Source organism: Solanum lycopersicum, chromosome 6 (assembly GCF_036512215.1).
Source record: "Solanum lycopersicum chromosome 6, SLM_r2.1".
Lineage (NCBI taxonomy): Eukaryota > Viridiplantae > Streptophyta > Magnoliopsida > Solanales > Solanaceae > Solanum > Solanum lycopersicum.
In genome coordinates this window covers 451,044-475,467 of record NC_090805.1, presented here as the reverse complement: position 1 = coordinate 475,467, position 24,424 = coordinate 451,044, and the positions used below count along the sequence as shown (strand labels likewise).

At 29.5% G+C, this 24,424-nt stretch overlaps 1 protein-coding gene, 1 long non-coding RNA gene and 1 pseudogene across 3 annotated transcripts; 1 reads left to right on the top strand and 2 right to left on the bottom strand.

The window, feature by feature from the left end:
- Positions 1–7,254: 7,254 nt before the first annotated feature.
- Positions 7,255–17,836, top strand: LOC101253290 (uncharacterized). 2 transcript variants are annotated; one of them, XR_002027964.3, is made up of 4 exons: positions 7,255–7,632; positions 10,343–10,402; positions 14,459–14,522; positions 16,617–17,836. It is a non-coding gene; the product is annotated as an uncharacterized lncRNA (long non-coding RNA). The 2 variants fall into 2 exon arrangements; XR_182799.5 differs by lacking the exon at positions 16,617–17,836 and having other exon boundaries at positions 14,459–14,795.
- Positions 15,954–18,778, bottom strand: LOC101254302 (heat shock cognate 70 kDa protein 2-like; annotated as a pseudogene).
- Positions 18,779–23,923: 5,145 nt separating this feature from the next.
- On the bottom strand, positions 23,924–24,424 carry LOC104647798 (uncharacterized). The gene has a single exon (XM_010323606.3). The coding sequence runs from the start codon at positions 24,422–24,424 to the stop codon at positions 23,924–23,926; it is 501 nt and encodes a 166-aa protein (XP_010321908.3).

Genomic DNA, 24,424 nt, shown 5'->3' with positions numbered 1-24,424 from the left:
TAACACGTGTTTTTTTATACTTCTCATTTTGTTTTTATGGTATTAGTCTATTTTGGTACACAAAAGGGGAAAATATAACTTATGAATGTATTGTCAAACGTCTAGTTAGACGTTTTTTGTAGTGAATCCTAGCTGATAATATTTATATGAAATGATTAGTCCCACCTAATTCTTTAGTAATGTCACTAAAGCTTATGTCGATATTAAATTAATCATTCTTTGTCAATGTGTATACTTAGTTGTTTTTAAATTGTTTAGTTATTTTTAAATTGTTTTATGTGATGAACTACTAATAATAAATGGCGGTTGGTGTGTGGTTAGTTATTGGCTTTCCCACAGATAATTTTGTGTGATTGTCAATTACTATGATTTAGATCATGCTACAATTTATAGAAGTTTAAATTTTTCTCCAGAAGAAAGTCAAATATGAAAGATTTATTTAAAGCCTTTTTCAAAAATAGTAAAAATCAATTATGAGATAGTCAAATCTAAAAGATTTATATAATCCTTTTTCAAAAATATCAAAAAATCAATTATTGTAAGTGGTAAAATTCGAATCAGATATACATGTATATAAGATTTAAGCTAAAATTGTTAACTGATTGATTGAATTTGTAACTTTTATCATACATTCACCCCAATCTCATATAATTATCTTTTTAAAAAAAATACTATAAAATATTAACAAAAAATAATAATAATTATGCACTATTATTTTATTAATGTCGAATTATATAGAAGATTTACCGCAGACACACCAATACTACCAAAATTAGCTAAGATTTTGGTATCCTTTATAAGAGGGGAGTCATAAATATAGCCAATATTCCTTTGAAATGTAATCTCACATTGATAAGAATGTACTTGGGCTATGTTTCCTGCAGCGCTCACATCAAAATTTGGACCTACCTTCAAAAAAATGCTATTCCACATCTTTTAAATTACGAATGATACCTTGATAAAAATCCAAACAATATTCATATATCTTTTTTAAATTTTCATCGTTTGTCTGATTAATAAAGGTGTGAATCTTTTCTGTTGTCTTCAAGGCATTAGCTAATGTTAAGTTGATGGCCTCTCGAGTCTAACTCATAAGTACTCCTATGAGGATTTAGGCCAAGGACTTGCAAGCAAAATTTTGGACTCTTTGATTTGATGCACACATCAGATAAGTGGTTACTTGTACTTGGTGTCATGAAGGACGAAATAATTAGGCATAAGACTAATGTTGAGCCAAATGGAGAATAAGAAAATGTGAACATTGTCTTGTTTTTGCTTGTTTTCCCCTTTAGATTTGTAGTAATTTTATGAGGTAGAAATTCAATGTAAATGTGTAGCTATATATCAAGAAGATTGTGTGCAATAAAGTTTGAGAGAATCTTGTTCATTAAGTAGATGATGTAAATTCTAAATTATCATTGATTTAATTAAATTTCTATACATATTCATTTTTATGCCATGTTTAGATTTTCTTTTTTCCTTTAATTAACTTTATAAAAAAATTTATGAATATTGAGAAATTTATTTATTTCACAACCTTTTAATCTTGAATAATTTCCTTCCATAAAAAAAATCTTAACATTTCAAAATTTAGGGTAAAGTGGGGTGTATCATATCAATATTCAATTAGACTTCAAAATTTACCTCTTTTAGCTTTTTTTTTTCTTTTTCATGTTGACTAAAGAGAAGTTACTTTATAAAATTCCATTTTTTTTTGGGGGGGGGGGGTGCATGGGGGGGGGGGGTGGAGAAGGGAGTAAATGTTGTTGCCTTTACCATTAAGAAGTTACATTTTAGTTTTTTTGTTAGTTGTCTGTTGTGGTACATTAAAGGGAAAATATAATTCATGAAGACTTTTGGTACTTGTCCTAATTGACAAAAGTTTAATTACGTTGAACAAAAATATTAATTCTCCATAAAATTTATGAGATGTAGAGGTGTCACATTGTCAAGAAAAATACAATAATAATTAAAAAAAAAAAAGAACCAATTGTTTTCTTATCATTGATATTCTTGATCTAACACATGAATTTATAATTAAGTATCATATAGAAGATCAACAGCAGCCACAATAATACTACCAAAAATCTCCATATTCTCATTATCCTTTTTAAGAGTGGAGTCATAAGCATATCCTATTTTCCCTTGAAATGATTTCTCACATAGAAAAGCATTTACTTGGGCTCTATTTCCTATAGCATTCACAGCACTATATAAACCCTCCTTCATAAAGTGTCCAACAGCATCTTCTAAACCATCAATGACAGATTGGTAATAGTGCAAACATTGTTTATATATCACTCTTAAGTCATGATGTTTTGTCTGATCTAAAAAGATGTGAATCTTATTTTTTGTCTCATAAGCATTTGTCAATGCTAAGTTGAGAGCCTCTTGTGTCAACTCATAAGGACTCCTATGAGGATTTAGGCCAAAGACTTGTAAGCAAAATCTTGGATTTTTTGATTTGATGCACACGTCAGACAAATAGTTACTTCTAATTGGTGTTATTAAGGAAGCAACAATTAGACATAAGACGAATGTTGAGCCGAATGGAGAAGAAGAAGAAGAAAATGTGAACATTGTCTTGTTTTTGCTCATTTTTTTTTTTATTTTGATTGATGAATTTGAAGTAATCTTATATAAGGGTGAAATTTAATGTAATCTCAAAATGATTGTGTGTAATAATGTGTGAGAGAATTTATATCTAAATTATCATCAACTTGACTAAATTTCTGTATATGTAATTCTTATGTGATATTAGGCTTGTCTAATTTAAATATCTAAATTATTTATGATATTCACTTACTTTGTTGTGTCAAAGAACATTTCTATTATATAGAAGAGTCAAGTTGAAGACGACCAAGGATAAATTTGTCAATTCATAAAGATTCTATTATTTCTGTATCTATATTATGACATCAAGAAATAGATAGGTAATGACCAAACAACCAAATATATTTTCCTAAATGTCATGTTTATCCTAATGATGTGATATTTAATATGGATCCACATTTACAATCACACTTTTTTCTTAATTTTTTGAATATAGACTAATAATTAATCTATTTTAATGAGATATTACACTTCTTATAGATTTATTTTCTATTTAGTATAAAATTTTAAACCAAAATATCTATTAAGCAAATGTAGGATAAATTTTTGTTTTTACAACATACTAATGATTTTTATAGGTCTAAAGGTAATCTAAATTAATGATTTGTAAGACCTAGAAAATTGATTTTAAGTGATATTTTTCTAAAAAAAATTATATCAATATATTACAACTAATATGGTTAATTGACTTGATACTTATTTGAAGTAATATTCCTCTATATTATAAAGTAAAGAACTACTTACTATGAGGACATATAAAAATCTTCATACCAATTTTTCATAAAACATCACATTTGTAAATTTTCATAATAAAATAAATTACATATTAAAATAAGTAAATAAATTTATAGTGTAAAATTTCTTTACACTAATATGTATATGACATAAACATATTTAAATATATAATTTGTTCTTCATTTTTCATAAGTAATTTTCAATTGTAAATAAATTATCTCTTATAACTTTCATATTGTTTCATTATGACAATTAACATATGACATATCTCTAACGAGTGACAATTAACTCATAATGACTTTCATATAATAGTGAGTTACACTTTTTAATTTTGATTTCTACTTCTTACAATCTTGAATTATGATAAATTAGTGTCATTCATCAAGAGTAAGGAGCTTATTGAATATTAGATTATGAATGCTTTACAACTTAAAAATAAATATTTTCTCAATTGATATCAATACTTGAATTTCAAAATTAAGTTACTTTATTACCTTATTTTTATTAAAATTTTGATATTATTGACAAAATATTGATAAAAAAAATTACTATAAAAAGGATTGTGAAAAAACCTTAGTATTTTCATTTTAAATTTTGTTAAAAGGCAAAATAGTTACAAAAACATAAATTTCATAAATATAAAATTGATCTAAAGTTTTTACTCACTCCATTTTGATTTATGTAATGTTTATTTGACTTAACATGAAGTATTTTTTTGCGATAATGCCCAAGTACCCCCTCAACCTATGCCCGAAATTTCAGAGACACACTTATACTATACTAAGGTCCTATTACCCCCCTGAATTTATTTTATTAATAATTTTTTACCCCTTTTCGGCCTACGTGGCACTATCTTGTGGGCCCAACGATGGTTGACTTTTTTTCCAAACCAGTGCCACGTAGGCTAAAAAAGGGTAGAAAATTACTTATAAAATAAGTTCAGGGGGGTAATAGGACCTTAGTATAGTATAAGTGTGTCTCTGGGATTTCAGGCATAGGTTGAGGGGGTACTTGTGCATTATCCCTATTTTTTTTAAAAAAAAACACTTTTAGAACTCGTGGTTTAAAAGAAATCATAGATGTTCATATGGTTATAAATCATCTTACTATGAATAAAATGAATATTTTTCATGTCAAAATGTTATTAAATATATTTATACATCGTTCTTTTGAAATTGACTACAAAGAAAAATATGTCACATAATTTTCTTATGTCACATAAATTTTCTTGGTGTTATATCCGTACTTCCTTTTTTAAATTAAAAAAATTTCATAAATTCATCAGCAGAAATGCATAAACATCAGTCGTGATACTACTCAGAAAACTTGCAGACACATATCTCACGGATGAATCTGAGAGGGGAGAAATGTATTCGAGATGGAATATAGGTGTATCTGAAATGAGAGGTGTATCCAATAGAGGATAGAGATGTATCCAAGAGAGGATAGAGATGTATTCAAGAGGGGATAAAGATGTATTCGAGAGAGGATAGAGATGTATCTGAGAGGAAATAGTAATGTATACATAAGATAGGAAGGTAGCTGAGAGAGAATTTTTGTAATTTTTTTAAATGATAGGAAATTTTATAAACTATAATAAAATTAGATATAAATTTAGATAATTCTTTTAAACTGAAATTGAAAAGATAATTGATTATGTTGGACCCGTGAAATGGCCTTCAATTATCTAGTGTATATTTATAGTTCTTAGAGTCGTCAATATGGGCTATGCCCGTTGGGCCGGTCTGTTATAATCCGGAGTTTGATAAAATTGGGCTAAGCTTTTTTGAGCTCATTTAAGAAAAGGATTTTTTATTCCGACCTGAATAAGTCCGCTGATTTGTGAGGCTTGAGAAATATCGGTAGGGCCGGCCCGTTGGCCAATTAAAATTATCAAAAAATATAGGGAAAATACATAAGTACCCCCCTCAACCTATGCCTGAAATCTCAAAGACACACTAATACTATACTAAGGTCCTATTGCCCCTATAAACTTATTTTATTAATAATTTTCTACCCCTTTTCGACCTACATGACACTAGTTTGAAAAAAAAATATGTCAACACACGTTGGGCCCACAAGATAGTGTCACGTAGGTTGAAAAGGGGTAGACAATTATTTATAAAATAAGTTCAGGGAGGTAATAGAACCTTACTATAGTATACGTGTGTCTCTGAGATTTCGGGCATAGGTTGAAAAGGTAGTTGTGCATTATCCCAAAAACATAATATAGTATTAAAATTTAAAATTAACGAGAGTCCAAACTCAAAACAATTAGGTTAATATTTCTATTTATATATTTATACTTTTACTTGAGAAAAGAACTTAGTAAATATTATAAAAATAATTTTATTTGTGAATTTCATTAACAAGTAGGAATCCGACCAGTATAAAAGTATAAACGTGTAAATAAGTCCATAAAACAAAAATTCAAGAAAGTAGTACTATATAGTTTTAGTGGCGGACCCATGAATTCTAACACCACTTTTTAGCATGTTTTATTAAAAAATTTGAAAGAAAAAAACGTGAAAACCTTGACTAGGAAAAAAAAAGGAAAACTGAAACTAAGAAAGTAAAAAATTAAAAGGCTACCTACCAGGGATTTGAACCCTCAACTTCACATTTAATTTTGAAGGAAAATGACATTAAGATATCACTTTCACCTATTATTTAAAGTGTTCAAAATATATATATATATCTACATAAATCCAGAAAATATATCTTATATATATATTGTAATTTTTTATTGAGGGGGTCTGGACGATACGTGGCTCCGCCCCTGAATCCGAATCCTCTCCATTTTCCTTCTCTCTATTTTTTTAAGTTCTTGCTTAGATGTGAGATACATGACATAGATAAAAATTAATGTCTAAAATTTAATTAATTAAAATAAGTAAATAATTATGATTTAGATAATGAATGTTTCATAAGAAAAATAATAATACCATATCATAACACATAACAATATAATATCTTATCTATAAATATATTATAAAAACTTTTCACTTTTCAAAAAAAAAAAATCCAGCGAGTATTTATCTTTAGTTTGTATTTTTTTTTTAAAAAAAATAGAGTCAGTCATAGATAGCAGGAAAAAAAAATAGAAAACGAGAAATGATTTTGATGATGTATTTATGGATAAAAACAGAAGATAATATTACTACTAAAAAATATTCTTTTTAATAATATATTTATGACAAGATAATATATTTTTATGATTGTGATTTTTTTATGAAATATTAATTATCTAAATTATAATTAAAACCTTTATTTTTTTCAATTAAATCTTAACGGTTAATTTTTATCTATGTCATGTGTCTCACATCCAAGAAAGAACTCGGGGAAAATTGATTTACCTATTTTTGGATTCCATTAACAAATAGTAACATTAACGTCATGTAATATTGTTTTGTCGATATTTATGATCATATTTTTAAATTGTAATTTATAACTTAAGTTAATAATTATAAAAAAAATATAATTTTAAAAAAAGTGAGTTGGCCCGGCAAGCATGTAGCCCACATACTTATTGGTTGGGCCAACCATTTTTTGGCTCACACAAAAAAGAGGTTAGCCCAGCCTGACCTGTAAAATGTCAAAGTCTGTATAGATTAGTCTGGATGGGGTGGGCTAACCCATTTTGATAATTCTAATAGTTCTCATTGCTAGTAAGGAAAAAACGATTAAACATGAGATTAGGGTTGCGCAAAAGAAAAAAGAGGAAGAAGAAGCTATCAATATGAGGTAATTTTATGGCATGCTATTTATAATTGTCATAATGATGAAATGCAATGTGAATATACCGTATGCGTTTTTATTATTTTTTAGTTAATTTAACATTGGGCATGACCCATTTATTCCTTAAAATGAAATAGTACAGGAATAACCCAGGCCCAAAAGTGACCTAGGTTTATCTACTAATAAGAAAAAAATAAAAGCTAAAAGGGGAAAGTTATCAAACGCCGTTGTCCAAGAGCATTTCTCCATTTAGAATGCTTATTTATCTATGTTCCTCCAAAATGGCCCCAAATTCTTTGAATTATTGTTGAGCTTGAGTGAATTCCATATATACGCTTAATATCTCACGAGTGTTATGGAATCGATCTCCTGGAAGACTTCTTCAACTCAAAAAGGGTTCCAACAACAGATCTAGGAGCTTGTAGCCTCAACCCGACAATCTTCGTTAAGAATCAGCCTTGTTGATAATTCCTCTTGAATCTTTTCTTCTACGCAGAATGAGCTCCAAAGAACTGATACCACTGTGAAGAGGTCCATCTCCAAGAGGTATTTTCGACTCAAGTAATCCCAATTTGTTACCAACAATCGATATGTGAAACTGACTTCGATGTTACTATATCTCTTTTATTTGCATCTGATGTTCATTTTCCATTGACTTCTCATTGTAATTCTTAATTCCTTAGTTATGTGCTGAAACCCTTGTTTTGCATCTTCTTAATCCATATATGTGGAATTTTTCTTTGTTTCCTCACTAGCGCTCCCTTCTCTCTTGGAATTCCATAGGAATTTTGCAAAAATATTATTTATATCTTGTATAACAACTTTTGGTAGAAATATAACACAGAGAAATTATGTAGGAATGCTTTGCAATACATGATTAATCAATACTGCTTTTCCTCCAAAAGATAACAACTTCCCCTTCCACACCTGCAATTTGCTTTGGATCTTATAGATTAGTTCTGAGTAATGGACCATCTACTTATCAGCATGTCCAATGGGACAACCAAGATAAGTCAATGGAAAACTTCTTCTCATAAATCCAGTAATATCCTTCACTTCTTAAACTCTGATTTGTGCAGTTTTGTTGAACATGTAAAGTAGTCTCTTTCCTTTATTATAAGTTGGTTTGTTTGAGCTTCATACAACGGAAGAGGTTTCATTATTAATAACATAGATTTTTTTGTTAGCAAATGTGAATATGGTGGTATCATCTGCATAAGCAAGATGATTTAGCTGATCAGTATACTTGGATAAACCAAAGCTCTTAAACTCATTGTTGTAAAATAGATGGTTGAGAGCCCTAGTTAATACTTCAGTTGATAATATAAAATGTGCTAAAGATAAAGAATCTCTTTGTTTAACCTCTCTCATGGAGTGAAAGAAGCCATTAGACTCCCATTAACAAGTACAAAGTACCAATTACTTGCAACCGACCTCCAAATTATATCCAACATCCTATTATCAAAACTCATTATCTCCAATACACTAATTAGAAACTTTCAGTCCACACTATCGTAAGCTTTAGGTATGTCTAACTTGATGACCACATTATCAGGCTTCCATCTTTTTTTATCTATGAGATTATTTCTTGTACCAACAACATGTTTTCAGTGATAGTTCTCCCTTTAACAAATTTTGATTGGTTAGGAGATATCAGTTTTGACAGTATCCCTTCCAACCTATCATGTATAAGTCTGGAAATGATTTCATTAAGAAAATTTCTCAAACTAATTGGGTAGCACTATATATATCTAATCCTCTTGCTGCAAAAATCATAAGAAGAAGTCTAAATCTAAAAGAGATCTTTAACATGTAGAAGCAAAACAATCGTGATATTTTTAGGGGCATTTTCCTTCCTAATCTCAACAAATTCTTATTATCATGGGAAGTCATGACTTTTCTGGCTAATTTACTCAATCTCCAAGGGTTCCCTCAAACAAATTCGACACTAAATGAAGATTTTGTGCTTAACAAATTAAAATATCTACGAATTGTACGAACACGTCTCTAAGAAAGAGATTTCTCGTCATGTTATATGATAATACATGAAAATCATGTATTTCTATAAGTTTCTAATATCTTGATGAAGAAGATATTATGTTATGTAATTCAAAGGATAAAATCAATAAGACAATGGACTAATAACATAACATATACAATTAAAATTATTGGTGAACATTACATAATGAACAAAACACTTAGTACTAACTTCGACTGAATCATAATTGATAAACATTACATGATGAACACAACATTTAAATATTATATCATGGTTCATTTGAGTTATCCTAAATGTTGTCTTCATCATGAAATGTTCATTAGTTAAGATTCAGTCGAAGTCAGTAGTACTAAATGTTCTATTCATGATGTAATGCTCACTAGTAATTAAAATTATATATGTTATGTTATAAGTTCGTTGTCATGTTGATTTATCCATTGAATCGCATAGCATAATCTTTTTAATCAAGATACAACAAAATTGTAGAAAAAAAATGTGTTATGCTTATCATATATCACGTTGGGAAATCTTCCCCTTGCAGATGTACTTGTACAACTCGTAGATATTTTAATTTGTGAAACACAACATCTTCATTTAGTGTCCAATTTGTTTGAGGGATCCCTACGAGATTGGGTAAATTAGCCAGCAAAGTCATGTCGTTTGAAGTACTTGTTCCACATGAAGTTAGACCATAATGTGTTGGTAGTTCTAAAATTTCACCATAATTCAGCAAAGAGCACCTTTGAAAAATCATATAGAGATCTAAAACCAAGTCCCCTCATCCTTTGGTAAATATATATCGTTCCAAGCAATCCAGTGTTTAGCGCTTTCTTCTTCCTTGGAATTACATAGGAATTTTGCAAAAATATTATGTATATGTTATATAACACATTTTTGTGGAAAAATAGCAGATAGCAAGTATGTAGGAATGTCTTGCAATACATTATTAATCAACACTTCTTTTCCTCCAAAAGATAACAACCTCGCCTTCCACACCTACAATTTTCTTTGGATCTTCTTGATTGGTTCTAAGTAATGGACCTTTTTCTAATTAACATGTCCAATAGGAATACCAAGATAAGTCAATGGAAAGTTTCCTTTCATAAATTCACTTGTATCCTTCACTTCTAGAACTATGACTCATACAGTTTTGTTGAACGTGTAAAATAGACTATTTCATTTATTAATAAGTTGGTCTGATTAAGCTTCAAACAACGGAAGAGTTTTCAGGATTAATTGTATTTTTTTTGTCAGCAGATGTGAATATGATGGTATCAGCTGCTCAAGCAAGATGATTTAGTTGATCACTCCATTTGGGTACACTGAAGCTCTTAAACTCAATGTTGTAAAATAAATGTATTAGATCCCTAGATAATACTTCAGATGATACTATAAAATGTGCTAAAGATAAAGAATCTCCTTGTTTTACCCCTCTGATTGAGTGAAAGAAGTCATTAGATTCCCCATTAACAAGTACAAAGTACCAATTATTTGATACCAACCTCCAAATTATATCCAACATCATATTATCAAAACTCATTATCTCCAATACACTAATTAGAAACTTTCAGTCCACACTATCATAAGTTTTAGCTATGTCTAACTTGATGACCACATTAGCAGGCTTCCATCTTTTTTTATCTATGAGATTATTTCTTGTATCAACAACACTTTTTTTAGTGATATTTCTTCCTTTAAAAAATCATGATTGGTTAGAATATATCAGCTTTGGCAGTTTCCCTTCCAACCTATCATGTATAAGTCTGGAAATGATTTTGTTAACAAAATTACTCAAACTAATTAAATTGCCACAATATATATATCTAATTCTCTTGATGCTAAAATCATAAAAAGAATTCTAAATCTAAAAGAGTTCTTCTACATGTAGAAGCAAAACAATCATGATTTTCTCTAGGGACATTTTCCTTCCTAATCTCAAGGAATTCTAACTACCTTGGGAAGTCATAACTTTACTAGCAAATTTACTTAATCTCCAAGGGTTCCTCGAACAGTTTGGTCACTAAATGAAGATGTTGTGACTCAAAAATCAAAATATCTACGAATTGTACAAGTCGTCTTCAAGAAGGAGATATCCCAACGTGATATATGAAAATACATGTAAAACACTTTTTTTTACAAGTTTCTAATATATTGATGAAGAATATAATATGATATGTAATTCAAAGGATAAAATTGACATGACAATGGATTAATAACATAGCATATATAATTAAAATTATTGGTGAACATTGCATGATGAACAAAACACTTTGTACTGACTTCGAATGAATTATAAGTGATGAACATTACATGATGGACACAACACTTAAATATTATATTAAATGTCATGGTTCATTTAAGTTATCTTAAGTGTTGTGTTCATTATGAAATGTTCAATAGTTAAGATTCGATCGAAGTCGGTACTAAGTGTTCTGTTCATCATGTAATTTTCGCTAGTAATTTTAATAATATATGTTATATTATTAGTCCGTTTTCATGTTGATTTTATCCATTGAATGGCATCACACAATTTTTTTATCAAGATATTACAAACTTGTAGAAAAAATGTGGTATGCTTTATTATCATACATCACAATGGGGAATCTTCTCCTTGCAGATGTACTTGTTAAATTCGTACATATTTTAGTTTGTGAAACACAATATCTTCATTTACTGTCCAATCTGTTTGAGGATCCCTTGGAGATTGAGTAAATTAGTCAACAAAGTCATGTCTTTTGCAGTGCTTGTTTCATATGAAGTTAGACCATAATGTATTGATTGTTCAAAAATTTCACCATAATCAGCAAATAGCGCCTTTGAAACATCATATAGAGATCTAAAACCAAGTTCCTTTTCATCCTTTGGTAAATATATATCGTTCCAAGTAATCTAGTGTTTAGCCCACCCTTCTTTCTTGGAATTCCATAGGAATTTTGCAAAAATATTATGTATATCTTTTATAACAAATTTCAGTGGGAAAATAGCATATAGCAACTATGTAGGAATGCTTTGCAATACATTGATTAATCAACACTTCTTTTCCTCCAAAAGATAAAAACCTACCTTTCCACACCTACATTTTGCTTCAAATCTTCTTGATTAGTTCTGAGTAATGGACCTTTTTCTTATTAGAATGTCCAACGGGACAATCAGGATAAGTCAATGGAAAGATTTCTCTCATAAATCTAGTAATATCCTTCACTTTCTTAACGATGACGTGCAGTTTTGCTGAACTTGAAAATAAACTCTTTCCTTTATTAATAAATTGGTCTGATTGAGCTTCATACAACGGAAGAGTTTTCATGATAAATTGCATAGATTTTTTTGTCAGCAAATGTGAATATGATGGTATCATTTGCATAAGCAAGATGATTTAGTTGATCACTCCATTTGGATAAACCGAAGCTCTTAAACTCATTGTTGTAAAATAGATGGTTTAGAACCCTAGTTCAAGATATCTCAAGAATGGTTTTCTTAATTTTTCTACTTCAAGTTAGGGTTTCAAGGCTTTTAATAAAGTTCTTCACTATTATTTAAGATTCTTCAAGAACCTTGTTCTTTCATGTATGTAATATGGCTATTATAGTGTTGGACTAGTTCGTCATCACACCCTACATCTATTTTCGTGGCACTAAAAGAGTAAGCAAGGATTCTTTCCCTATATTTGAGTATTATTAAGATAAGTTGATTTTGAGTTTTTGAATTCTTGATTCTTTTGAAATTCTATTCTCAAGTATGGAGTTTCTATATTTTTATTGAGATTGGTTAGGTTATTTGTTCATGTCTATTATCCAACATGAACCCTATTTTGAGATATAAATCTTGAGAATTTTTTCAAAGTCAACTCTTACGTTTTATACTAGGTTTTTGAGGAAGTAAAGATGAGTTTCGAGAAAAAGTTTAAAAGTTCTATTTCATAAGTACTTAACAGCTTCTAATGTTATTTTATTTATATATATACATATACATATGTACCTATGTGAATTATTCGACTTGAAAGATAAGTTCATCAGTGCATGTTTTTAAGAAGGTAAACATGTCTCATGTTTTGAAAAGTATTTCAAATAATGTAAAAAAATTCATTCTTTGTAATGAGCAAATTGTGCACATAGTTATATTAATTATTTTGGTAGTAGTATCGAACATCGAATTGGGTTAAAGTCTTTTATGATTGGAAAGTCCTGTATATGGTTTTGACAGAGGCGAATTAGAGCATGTCCTATCAAAATTTTCACCAAAATCATTGGTAAAGTTAAATCATTACTTCCGTATCTTGTAAATAGATTCTTAAACTTCATAATCTAGGATATTACTTTTCAGGATTTTGACTTGATTTAATAGTGAGAAAAGTCCTGAATTGGATAGAACGAGATTTTGGCCTAGAGTTGGGATTTGATTATGATCCAGGTATAATTAAACCAGTTTTGATTAGACCAAGAACAAGTCAATGCACTTCAATAAAGAAAAGTTTGGATTCTTAAGACCATTCAGGCTTGATTCGAAGTAGGTGCAGTGGCGGATCTAGGAGTTTAAGGTTGTGGGTGCTCTAAAGTGAAAATATAAAAAATATGTGTTAACATTGAGATTTGAACCTTGGTACAACAACACTAAAAAAGTCTTAAGTACCCATCCAGGAGCCATTGGGCCAACTAAATCATTTGTTCATTGGGTGCTCTATGTTAATTTTATACAAATACCTATCAATTTCTACATAGATATATATATTCCGTAACGAAGTTAATGGGTGCTCAAGCACCCGGCGGACACCATGCGGGTCCGCCTCTGGGTAGGTGATGGTTGTATGTATGTTTGTATACATGTTTACTACTTCATAGTACCACTAATACAATGCATGTTGGGGAAAACACAGGGAAACATATGAAATGATATCTTGTAAATTATCTCATGCAATGGACCTTTTAATTTAACTTGTGGTTTCAAGTGTTATTCTTCATTGTGATTGTAATTATGATTGTACATGTCGTATGTGATGGTTGATTGGCTTAGGTACCACACTGGTATAGAAATACTAGCCGTCAGCTTGGATATCACGCTTGATATAAATACTATCCCTGATTAGCTCAGATGCCGCGCTGATACACTAACAATTTGTGTGTGGATTCTGTGAGCGGATCGAGTATGTATAGTTATGATTCCATGAGTGAAGCAGGTTTTGTAATTCATGTGGGATGTGTTTCAAGTATTGGTTGATTCAGGATATTGTGATTAGGAGCTTATGTATTTAGATGTGTTGGCAAGTGTTTATTGTGATGTGCTTATCTGTTTACATTCATGATTTACACTTGATCGTGTGATCCTACCAATAAATTGTGATTGTGTATTGAAACTACACTTTTGTTTTTTCTTGTGTAGTACATGTCATCTTCCAATGGTTGATACGACCTCAGCTAAGAGACGCTTGACTTCGAATTTAAAGGTGAACTACTCTTTCGGGAAGTCATTAGTTCCTTCAAATCTTCTTTTCCATCTTTTCAGACAAAGACATTTTAGATTGTTTTGTTTATGTTTTAGTTCCGAGATTGCATTCTAGTTTCGACTATTAATTGTAGTTTTAATATGATGACTTTCGGATTCTAAGGGTTAAATTTCACAATTGTTATGATGATTTAGTTGAATTTATGGGAATTCAATCTTTTATTTGTGTTGGACTATTTTTCCTAGTGTTTATGTAGTGAGTTGTTTAGTATAATATGTTTGAAGGTAGTTTTGAGTTGGGTTAGTAATTCGTTCTCCCATTGATGGATTAGTGTGGGTGTCACCACGACAGACCCCACGGTCTTGACATTAAGACCAAGATATTTGAATTTGAATGTACATATATATGATTAAGATGTTATTCTAGATTTTAACACAAAATAATTAAGATTGTTTTGTTTTTCAATAGACGAATGTGTATAATTTTTTGTTTGTAAACATGATAAATATATAATTCAAATAGAAAAATAATTCAATATTAAGAATATAAATATAACAAATTAAAATCATAATTTGATTTAAAATATCTATATTTATATTCAAAGAAATGGATGATAGTTTCGTGAAAAACTCAAGGAAACAATCATGTGTTGAATTGAAGAGTTGAAAATATACGACACAAAAAAATCAATGACTTTGATTTAAAGAGGGATTCTAAAGCGGCAAGAAGTTTGATTTGAAGTAGAACTTTAAGTCAAGAAAGTTCGAGCGAATATGAAGTGTGAATTGAAGAACAACTCTCTAAAAGTTGTTCTTAAATAGAAGTGAAGTCATTCAGAATACTTGTCCACTTGCAGAGAAAAAAAGGCAATTGAAAAATTAACTTTGCAAGGGCTACCAAAAGATTGAAGGAATACATTGAAGAACCAAGTCCTATTATATAGTTTATGTATTAGGAGTTTTTCTTTGAGTGGTAATGTTGATGTAATCCTTGTTTAGTGAGTTCTAAACTAAATTAGGGGTGTTATCTTTAAGTTGGAATAACTTGAAGGCTTGGGAACACATATCTCGATAGATTTTGTGTAGAAGTTCAAGAATTATAGTTAGTTTCTAGGACTGGAAGAGTTTTAATTTAACTCATAACTTAAAGTTTAGGAATTAGAGTTAGTTCATAAGATTGCAAAAGTTGTATTCTGAATTATATTGGTATAGGTCGTAATTTTTTACATCTTTTGGAGTTCTCCGCGAAAAATTATTGTGGTCTTTACTTATTGCTCTTCAATGCTTCGTTAGAACATATTAGACAACTTGTTTCACTCGTAGATTAATATAAGCATGTGAAGTATAAGCGTAAGATTTCAATCATACAGATTAAAACTTTGATCAAGTGCAAACAAATTAGGTGGAACTGACTTATATTTAAAGCAACTGATTTACTGTAACTTGCCATTAGCAGCTCGAAATTGATGGTGCAGAAGAATGAAGAATGAACATTACCAGTTTGAAAAATTAAAAAAAAAAAAAACAAATAAACCTACCTACCTACCTATGTTAAACTACACTAATAGAAAGAAAAAGATAAATTCTATATATCACTTAATCCATCTCCTCAATCTTGGGACCTTAACCACTACCACCAGCCATAGGTGCACCTTGGCAATAATGGATTGCATATGCCTTCAACCTCCATCTTATCCTCAAAACTCATCAGCTTCTGCAAGTTGGTTGCTTTCAAGCCAACTCGCCCTCTACTTTTTCTTGTGTTCTTTATCATCTGCCTTGTACTTCTCAGCCTCCTGGACCATCTTCTCAATCTCTTCCTTCGACAGCCTACCTTTGTCATTCGTAATTGTAATTTTTTTCCTCTGTCCGGTCGTCTTGTCCTCGGCGGAAACATTTAAGATGCCATTGGCATCAATGTCAAAGCGGGCAGTTATCTGAAGAATACCCTTTGGTGCAGGATGTAGACCAGAGAGCTCGAATTTACCCAACAAGTTGTTGTCTTTTATCCTTGCTCTCTCTCCCTCGTAAACCTGAATTAACTCTCTAGTTTGGTTATCAGAATAATTTGAGAATATCCTCTCTTTCTTTGCAGGAATGGTAGTGTTCCTTGGAATCAGGACGGTCATAAGTCCTCTGGCAGTTTCGAGTCCTACAGATAAAGAGGTGATATCCAAAAGGCGCAAATCTTTAACCTTCTCATTACCCTCTCCACTAAGAATGGCTGCTTGCACAGCAGCTCCGTAAGCAACAGCTTCGTCGGGGTTGATGCTCTTGCAAAGCTCCTTCCCATTAAAGAAGTTCTGCAACAGCTCTTGCACCTTGGGAATTCTAGTTGATCCACCAACAAGAACAATTTCATGGACACTGTCCTTGTCCACTCTAGCATCCCTCAAACATATCTCAATTGGATCCACACACTTCTTGAAGAGTTCCATGTTCAGCTCCTCAAATTTGGCACGCGTGATGCTGGATTTGAAGTCAATTCCCTCGTATAGTGAATCAATTTCAACAGTTGCCTGTTCGGCTGAAGAAAGAGTTCTCTTCGCCCTCTCACAAGCTGTCCTCAATCTTCTTAAAGATTTAGGATTACTCGTTAAGTCCTTCCTATGCTTTCTCTTGAAATCCAGGACCGACCAATTTCTGGTCAAAATCTTCTCCTCCAAGATGAGTATCTCCCGTTGTAGATTTGACCTCAAAAATTCCCTCTTCAATAGTGAGAAGGGAGACATCAAAAGTACCACCACCAAGATCGAAGATAAGCACATTCTTCTTACCTACACTGCTAGCTTTTTTATCCAGGCCATAAGCAATGGCAGCAGCCGTAGGCTCATTGATAATACGTATGACATTTAGACCAGCAATGACGCCAGCATCCTTAGTAGCCTGACGATGCGAGTCATTGAAGTATGCAGGTACGGTTACCACAGCATTCTTTACAGTTGATCCAAGGAAAGCCTCAGCAATTTCCTTCATCTTTATAAGCACCATAGATGAGATTTCTTCAGGAGCAAAGTTCTTCTCTTCACCCTTAAAGTTCACACCAATCATTGGCTTGTCATCAGGTCCAGTAATAACTTTAAATGGCCACAATTTCATGTCACTCTGTACAGTGGGATCAGTAATCCTCCTCCCGATAAGGCGCTTCACATCTGCCAATGTGCCAGGTGCAATTAGCTCTATTTTATCCACAAACTAATCTCTTTCCAAAATAAATCATATGACTAATATTTTTGTAATGTTTCTGTCATTCAGCTTTAATAAACTTATTATATTCGAAAACCAGGCAAAATAAAGACCTGCGACAACACAAAATCTCTAATTACGATCTGAAACGGAAACTGATGTTATACTATTAAATTAACTGTAAGTTAAGCACAACAGACAGTATTGCTATATATCATTCCAAACTTGTTTAGCACATCTAACTTATTGAGAACAGTTTGGATGAAATTTTTCGATTTACCATTTAGATATTCAAAAATTACACGAAAAACTAGTATAGTTTACAATTTACAAACTAATCCCTTGAAGATACGATCTAAGACAAAACTGATTTCATACTCATACTACATGCTAAGTATACAAACTAATCCCTCTGTGGAAAGTTGCGATTTACCGAAAATCAATTTGATTAATCTTTGAAGCTAAATTTAACTAGATTATTCATTTTTGTTCTATATGAAATGATCTAATGTCAAAACTGATACACACACTCGTCTTGCATGGGCAGTAATTTCAGCACAAAAATCGTCATGATTCTGCAAATATATATATATATATATATAAATGCATTCAACAAATTCACCATAAAATTGAGATTGATAGGTGAGAGCTTACTGAAAACAGTGTTTATAGCATTTTCGCCGGCCTGATTCATAGCGGAGTCACCAATGAGACGCTCGGTGTCGGTGAAAGCAACGAAAGACGGCGTCGTACGATTGCCTTGGTCATTTGCGATGATCTCTACATGATCATCCTGCCAAACACCGACGCAGGAGTACGATGTTCCGAGATCGATCCCGATCGCCGGACCTTCTTCTTTTCCGGCCATTACTTTTTTACTTCCGGCGAAACAGAAACAAAAATCTCATTAACGATTTTGGTAATTGGGCTTAATATATAATGGGTTTGGGCCTAAGCTAAAATACCCGTGTTTATTGGATCTTTGGTTTGATTTTCATTCTATAACATTTAATATATCAACTTATAGCATTTCTTTAAATTAAAATATTGTAAATATTTATTCTAAATAGGACGAAAAATAAAATTAAAAAATGAATAATTAAAATTGGATAATTTCCTTGAATGTAGTTACTGTTATTAACTGATAACAAAATGTGCACCTTTTAAGGGATTTTAAAATATATTAATTATAGATTTGCACCTTAATTATCTCAATCCGTTTTTAATGATAATTATTTTTGATTTTTTATCCTTAAAAAATTGTATTTTGTTATCTTTCTTCACATAAACGTGTATCTTTTTTTTTTTCAAAAATTGAATTATATTCATATATTCGAATTCTGTCATATTTTATCATTTTTTTTTTTTGGAAAAACAATTAAAATTGAAGGTTGAAAAAGTTTAGATTTGATTTGATGGAGAAAATTGTGTCAATTTTAATTAAACATGGTGGCAAATGGAATTCATCAGGTTAGTTTTTTTTAATATTTTATTAATGTGTCGTATTTTTTTCCCCATGTTATATTGCATATGTTAAATTAATATCCCAGTAATATAATTAATATCCCTTTCTGTTTGTATTTGAAAATGTATAGTATTCATGCAAAACAAATTTATGGAATAATTTTAACATTACTATATACTATATATCAAATTTTAATATGACATTCATAATTCATATGATTTTCATACATGATTCGTACAGTGTTCATATATGTTAAAGTGAGACACATTTAGTAATAATCAGTAGTAATTTATATAAAACCATCAGAGTAGTCATAATAAAAAAACTGGAAAAATACATAAATTGTTCATAAGTTAAAAAAAAAACAAACAAGTCATTCAAATAAATGTACATTGTGCCATGAAGATTTCTACTTCCTGATACGGAATTTTGGAGTAGGATAATTGGTGGTGTCCATAACTTGTTCTTTATGAGTTTGAGGTCCACCCTTCTTACTAGCAATTGTTCCTGTAACTTCACTTTCACTGATTGCGCCTTCATCATTCTTTGATTTTCCATAATGCCAAAGTCATCCCTAACATTTTCATTCCCCATTATAAATAAGTGTCTCAACAATTGACATTGGATTTTAATGTGATGCGAATTATAAAAAAATCCAAAAGGTGTTTCATCTAGGAATTGTTGAAACTTATCTTGACCTAAAAAGATCAACAAATCCGCAAAACACATTCATGTTAATACATGAAGACAAATGTGTTTGTGTCTTCTTCTCCTAAAAAATTGTAAAAATTAAATACATTAATCATACACATATTCATACACATGTAATACAAAACTAATACAGTGAATCATACGCAACTCAAACAAACTTACAAAATAATATTGAAAAATACATAATTCATACACATAGTATACAAAACATAATACAATATAATCATACACATTTCAAACAAACTTATAACATTCTTTCATACACAATATATTCAACACCAAAATATACAAATCAAAACATAAAGTATAACTAATTATGGATATTACTATTCAACAGTATCAAAAAACTTGATACAAAAAAAATTATACACACTTCATACACATTTCATACACATTTTATATACACCGTGAATCATACAGTGAATCATATAAAATTCATACAGTGAATCATACACAATTCATACAGTTAATCATACACAATTCATACAGTTAATCATACACAATTCATACAGTGAATCATACATAAAAAATACATGTTTCAGCAATTGATATTGTAATATGAAGAGATCTGTAATTTCATACAATGAATCATACACAATTCATACATTATTTATTTACACAAAATTTATATTTTAACTATTTTATACCCGAATAACTGAAAATAAAAATAACAGAACATAAAAAAATTTTAAAAAATTAACTCTTACTAACCTTTGAACTTTTTTTGGGTTTAACTGTTTCTTTTTCTTCTTGTAAATGTGAAGTATCGACTTCAGATGCTCTTGCTTTTTTGAATTTTGATTTTATCAACTCTTCCACAAAATCAGATTCAGAATCTAATGATTCCTCGATTTCTTTTCCTTTCCTCTTATTTTCTCTTTCTTTCGTCCTTTTCTCATATTCATCTACATTTTTCTTTTCTTTCCCTTTTCTCTTCTTCTCGTTTTCCTTTGGATGTTTTTTTTTTCTATCGTTGATTTGAATGCAAATATTTGAGAATTCTTGAAGAAGACTGTTAAGAGAGGAATGATTTTCAGAAAAAATTTGGTGAAAATAAATTAGGCGTGCGAATTATGGTGAAAAATTTTGATAGGCGTGCAGAGGTAATGATTTTGAAAAAGAGTTGGGGAAGAAAAAAAATTTGGAGAATATAATTTTTTTAGATAAAGTTTTACATTTTTAAAAATAAAAATGTAACTGTTTTAGAAATAAAATCCCTATTATTTTGTGGTTATCTTAAAAAAGGTAACTATATAACATTTAATTTAAATTACATTAATTAAGAGTTTGTTTAAAAAAGGTAACTTAAAATAATAAATTTAATTAACTACATTGGTTTAAATAAGGTAATTGATTATTTAAATAAGTTAATTATTATTTTAAAAAATTAATGAGAATAATATATTATTTCTTGATATGCTATAACTTGATAATAATATGCTATAAGTAGTTTATTATTAAAAAGTTTGTTTATAACTTGATATTTAACATCTTAAATGTGTGTGTAGTGTTATTTTTATATTTGATATTTATTATTTGTATAATTTATAAAATTTATTTCTTCTGCCTCAATTTGTGACACTTTTTACTTTTCAAAAATCAAAACAGTTTAAGTTTGATTGAAAATTTGCTTGTGGAATCTTTAATTATTTTGAAATGAAATTTATATATTTGTGAACTAAGTAAAAAAGTATTATAAGTCACAATAATTGACAATTAAAAATAATTAAAAGATATATGAAAAAATTACAATCAAAGATAGGCTTGTTTAAATCTTGAAATCTGAAAAGTGCAATATAAATTGGGACGGAGGGAGTACCTAGTATCATCTCAAGGTTTTTTTTTTTGTTTTGTTTTTCATTCGGTGTTAGGTATTAATATTGGAGCTCGACTAAATTTAAATTCACATAAAAAAAGTCCTATATTAAGGGCATGCTTTCTAACAAAGCCAATTCTATACCCGGATGGACTTGAACCCGAAACTCTAATTATGAATAAAGGATTAAACCCCAATTGTCTCACATTCATCTTCTTTTTCTTTTTTTGTAAAGAAAATATAGATATAAATAAATAATAAGCAGAACAACGAGTAAAAGAAAATTCACTATAAAATTTTACATCTTTTAATAATGCACTCGCCTTTTTGAAAAATTTGATTTGTCATTGGTTGATTTACGCAAATATTGATATTTTAGGTCACGATTTAGATTTTATTCATAATTTTAAAATTTGTGCAAATAATATGAGCCTTAAAAAATTACTCTCCTATAGACTAATGTTTGTTCATATGTTTTTAAGCTTTTCAAATTAAACATTCGATTCGAATAACTTACCAAATTCTAGATTCGTGTGATTTCGTAATGTTTCTTTTTTTTGTATTTTCTAGATAGTTTGGAAAAAAAAAAGTTTGGTTATTTTAATTGCATATATTAGCAAAAGTTTATCTAGAGACAAAAAAAATTAGAAACATGGGTTTTATTTGCTCGATACAATTATAATAATTAAAAGAATAGGCTTTTATTAATTTTATTTGGTATTCAAGAACAATAAATAAAATAACTTCTTTATATGAATGAATTGAGTTATAATTTATTTTGCAATCTAAATTAATTTCAATTCATTTTAATTCGTCTAAATTTAATTCAACCAATTTATTTGATAATTTAATGACAGGCTTAATCTACCTAAATCGTCTAAATTGTCCATCATGTGACTGGCTATATAAGTTTTAGGTTGTGTTAAGGGTGCGTTTATCACTCTTAAAAATAATTTGGGGGGAGGGGGGGACTAGTACTTAAAAATAAATTGAAATTTATGATATAAAATAAGTGATAGGTATTTGAATAATTATAAATTATTTATTAACGCTAAAATAAATATTTTAAAATTAAATTATTATTTATTATAGAAATGTGTTAATTTTTTTATGACTAACTTAAAGGCAATTGAGTCATATAAACATGAAACATAGAAAATAATTTTTTCAAAAAATATTTAAAAAAAAATATTTTTCTTAGTACCAAACACACCCGTGATTTTTGTTTTTTCTTACTTTTATGAGAAATTTTGTCCATCTACCCCTAACCAAAATGACTACCAGTTGTCCTGTTATATTTCATTTTATATCCTTTTGTCTCAATGTAGATGATACATTTTGTTTATCAATATCAATATTATTAATTTTTTAAATTAAATTGAATTAGATTCATTTGATATTTTAAAATTAGATATTTAAAATTTATGTGAAAAAGTTCATTAATTATGATTATTTCATTGTAATATAATTTTAAAATGCATTATAAAATATTAACTAAAATTCATATATAATTTGTATATCGAAAAATAAAAAATACTACATAGAGGAGTAACATTTTCAAGAAGTACAAAAAGTTGCAGCCTCCCGGAAGAGTCATTGAAATATGTCTCATCCTAAGTTTGCATCCTTTCAGTATAATCATCAAAAAATATAAATAGTGGGAAACTTAAATAAAATAAACGAAAAATTGTCAAAAATATTCTTAAAGTATTGATAATAATATACAATTACCTACATTCATCTATTGACCCCCAAATATCCTTTTCATCCATATTTGTGTCCAAATTTACCCTTTTCATTAACAGAAAATCATTTTAAATATTTAAACAATACTTTTAATTATACGGCACTCAATTATTATTTGTAATTTAATTATTCAATATAATTTTTAAAATTCATTGCCCATTCATTTTTTAAAAAAAACATCCAATTAAACAATTTTAAAATTTTATCCTCAAATAAGACGAAAAAGCTGTTTTTTAATAAATTAAATCGCGCAGGTGCGATTTTGGGTTGGGTCTTGACCACTTATTATTAAGACTACATCTCCAAGTTGCAATGATACTTTGAGTGTGTAAATAAAATTCGTAATATCATATAAAATAAGAATCCAAAAATTTCACCAGCAAATTGAATATATTTTCAACTACCAGAATTAAAGTTCATACAAAAGTAGATTTTTCTAACTCTTGGTTATAATATTGATCATTTTCACCACTCGAACCTACGATCTACTGGTTGTTGAATTTGATGATTTTTTTCTCTTCTCAGCTTCTTCAATTAATCTCTTCATAAGTTTCTCCTCAGCATCTCTCAAAAACTTAAACTTTGGTGGTGGTGAAGATTTCATACTCTTAATTTCAGATTCAAATAAAGGATTGAAACTGAATTCTTGAGATTTAACAGATGGTGAAGACAGAGGAGTAAGAACTAGTGTAATATCACTAAAACTTTTACTTTTTGAACATTTTCTACTTCCATCCTCAGATTCCAAATCCTCTTTAGTTTCCTCTTTAATTGTTGATAGGAATCGAAGGTTATGTAACCTCATAAATTCCGATTCTTCGTTATCTTCTCTGCATACTTCCAATTTTATTGATGACGATGACGATGATGATGTTGATGCACCAAACTTCAAATCTTGATTTGTTGCGACTTCTCGAGTAGTTTTTGAAAATATTTTTCTTATACATAACAAATAGTACAATTCTGCAACAAATACCAT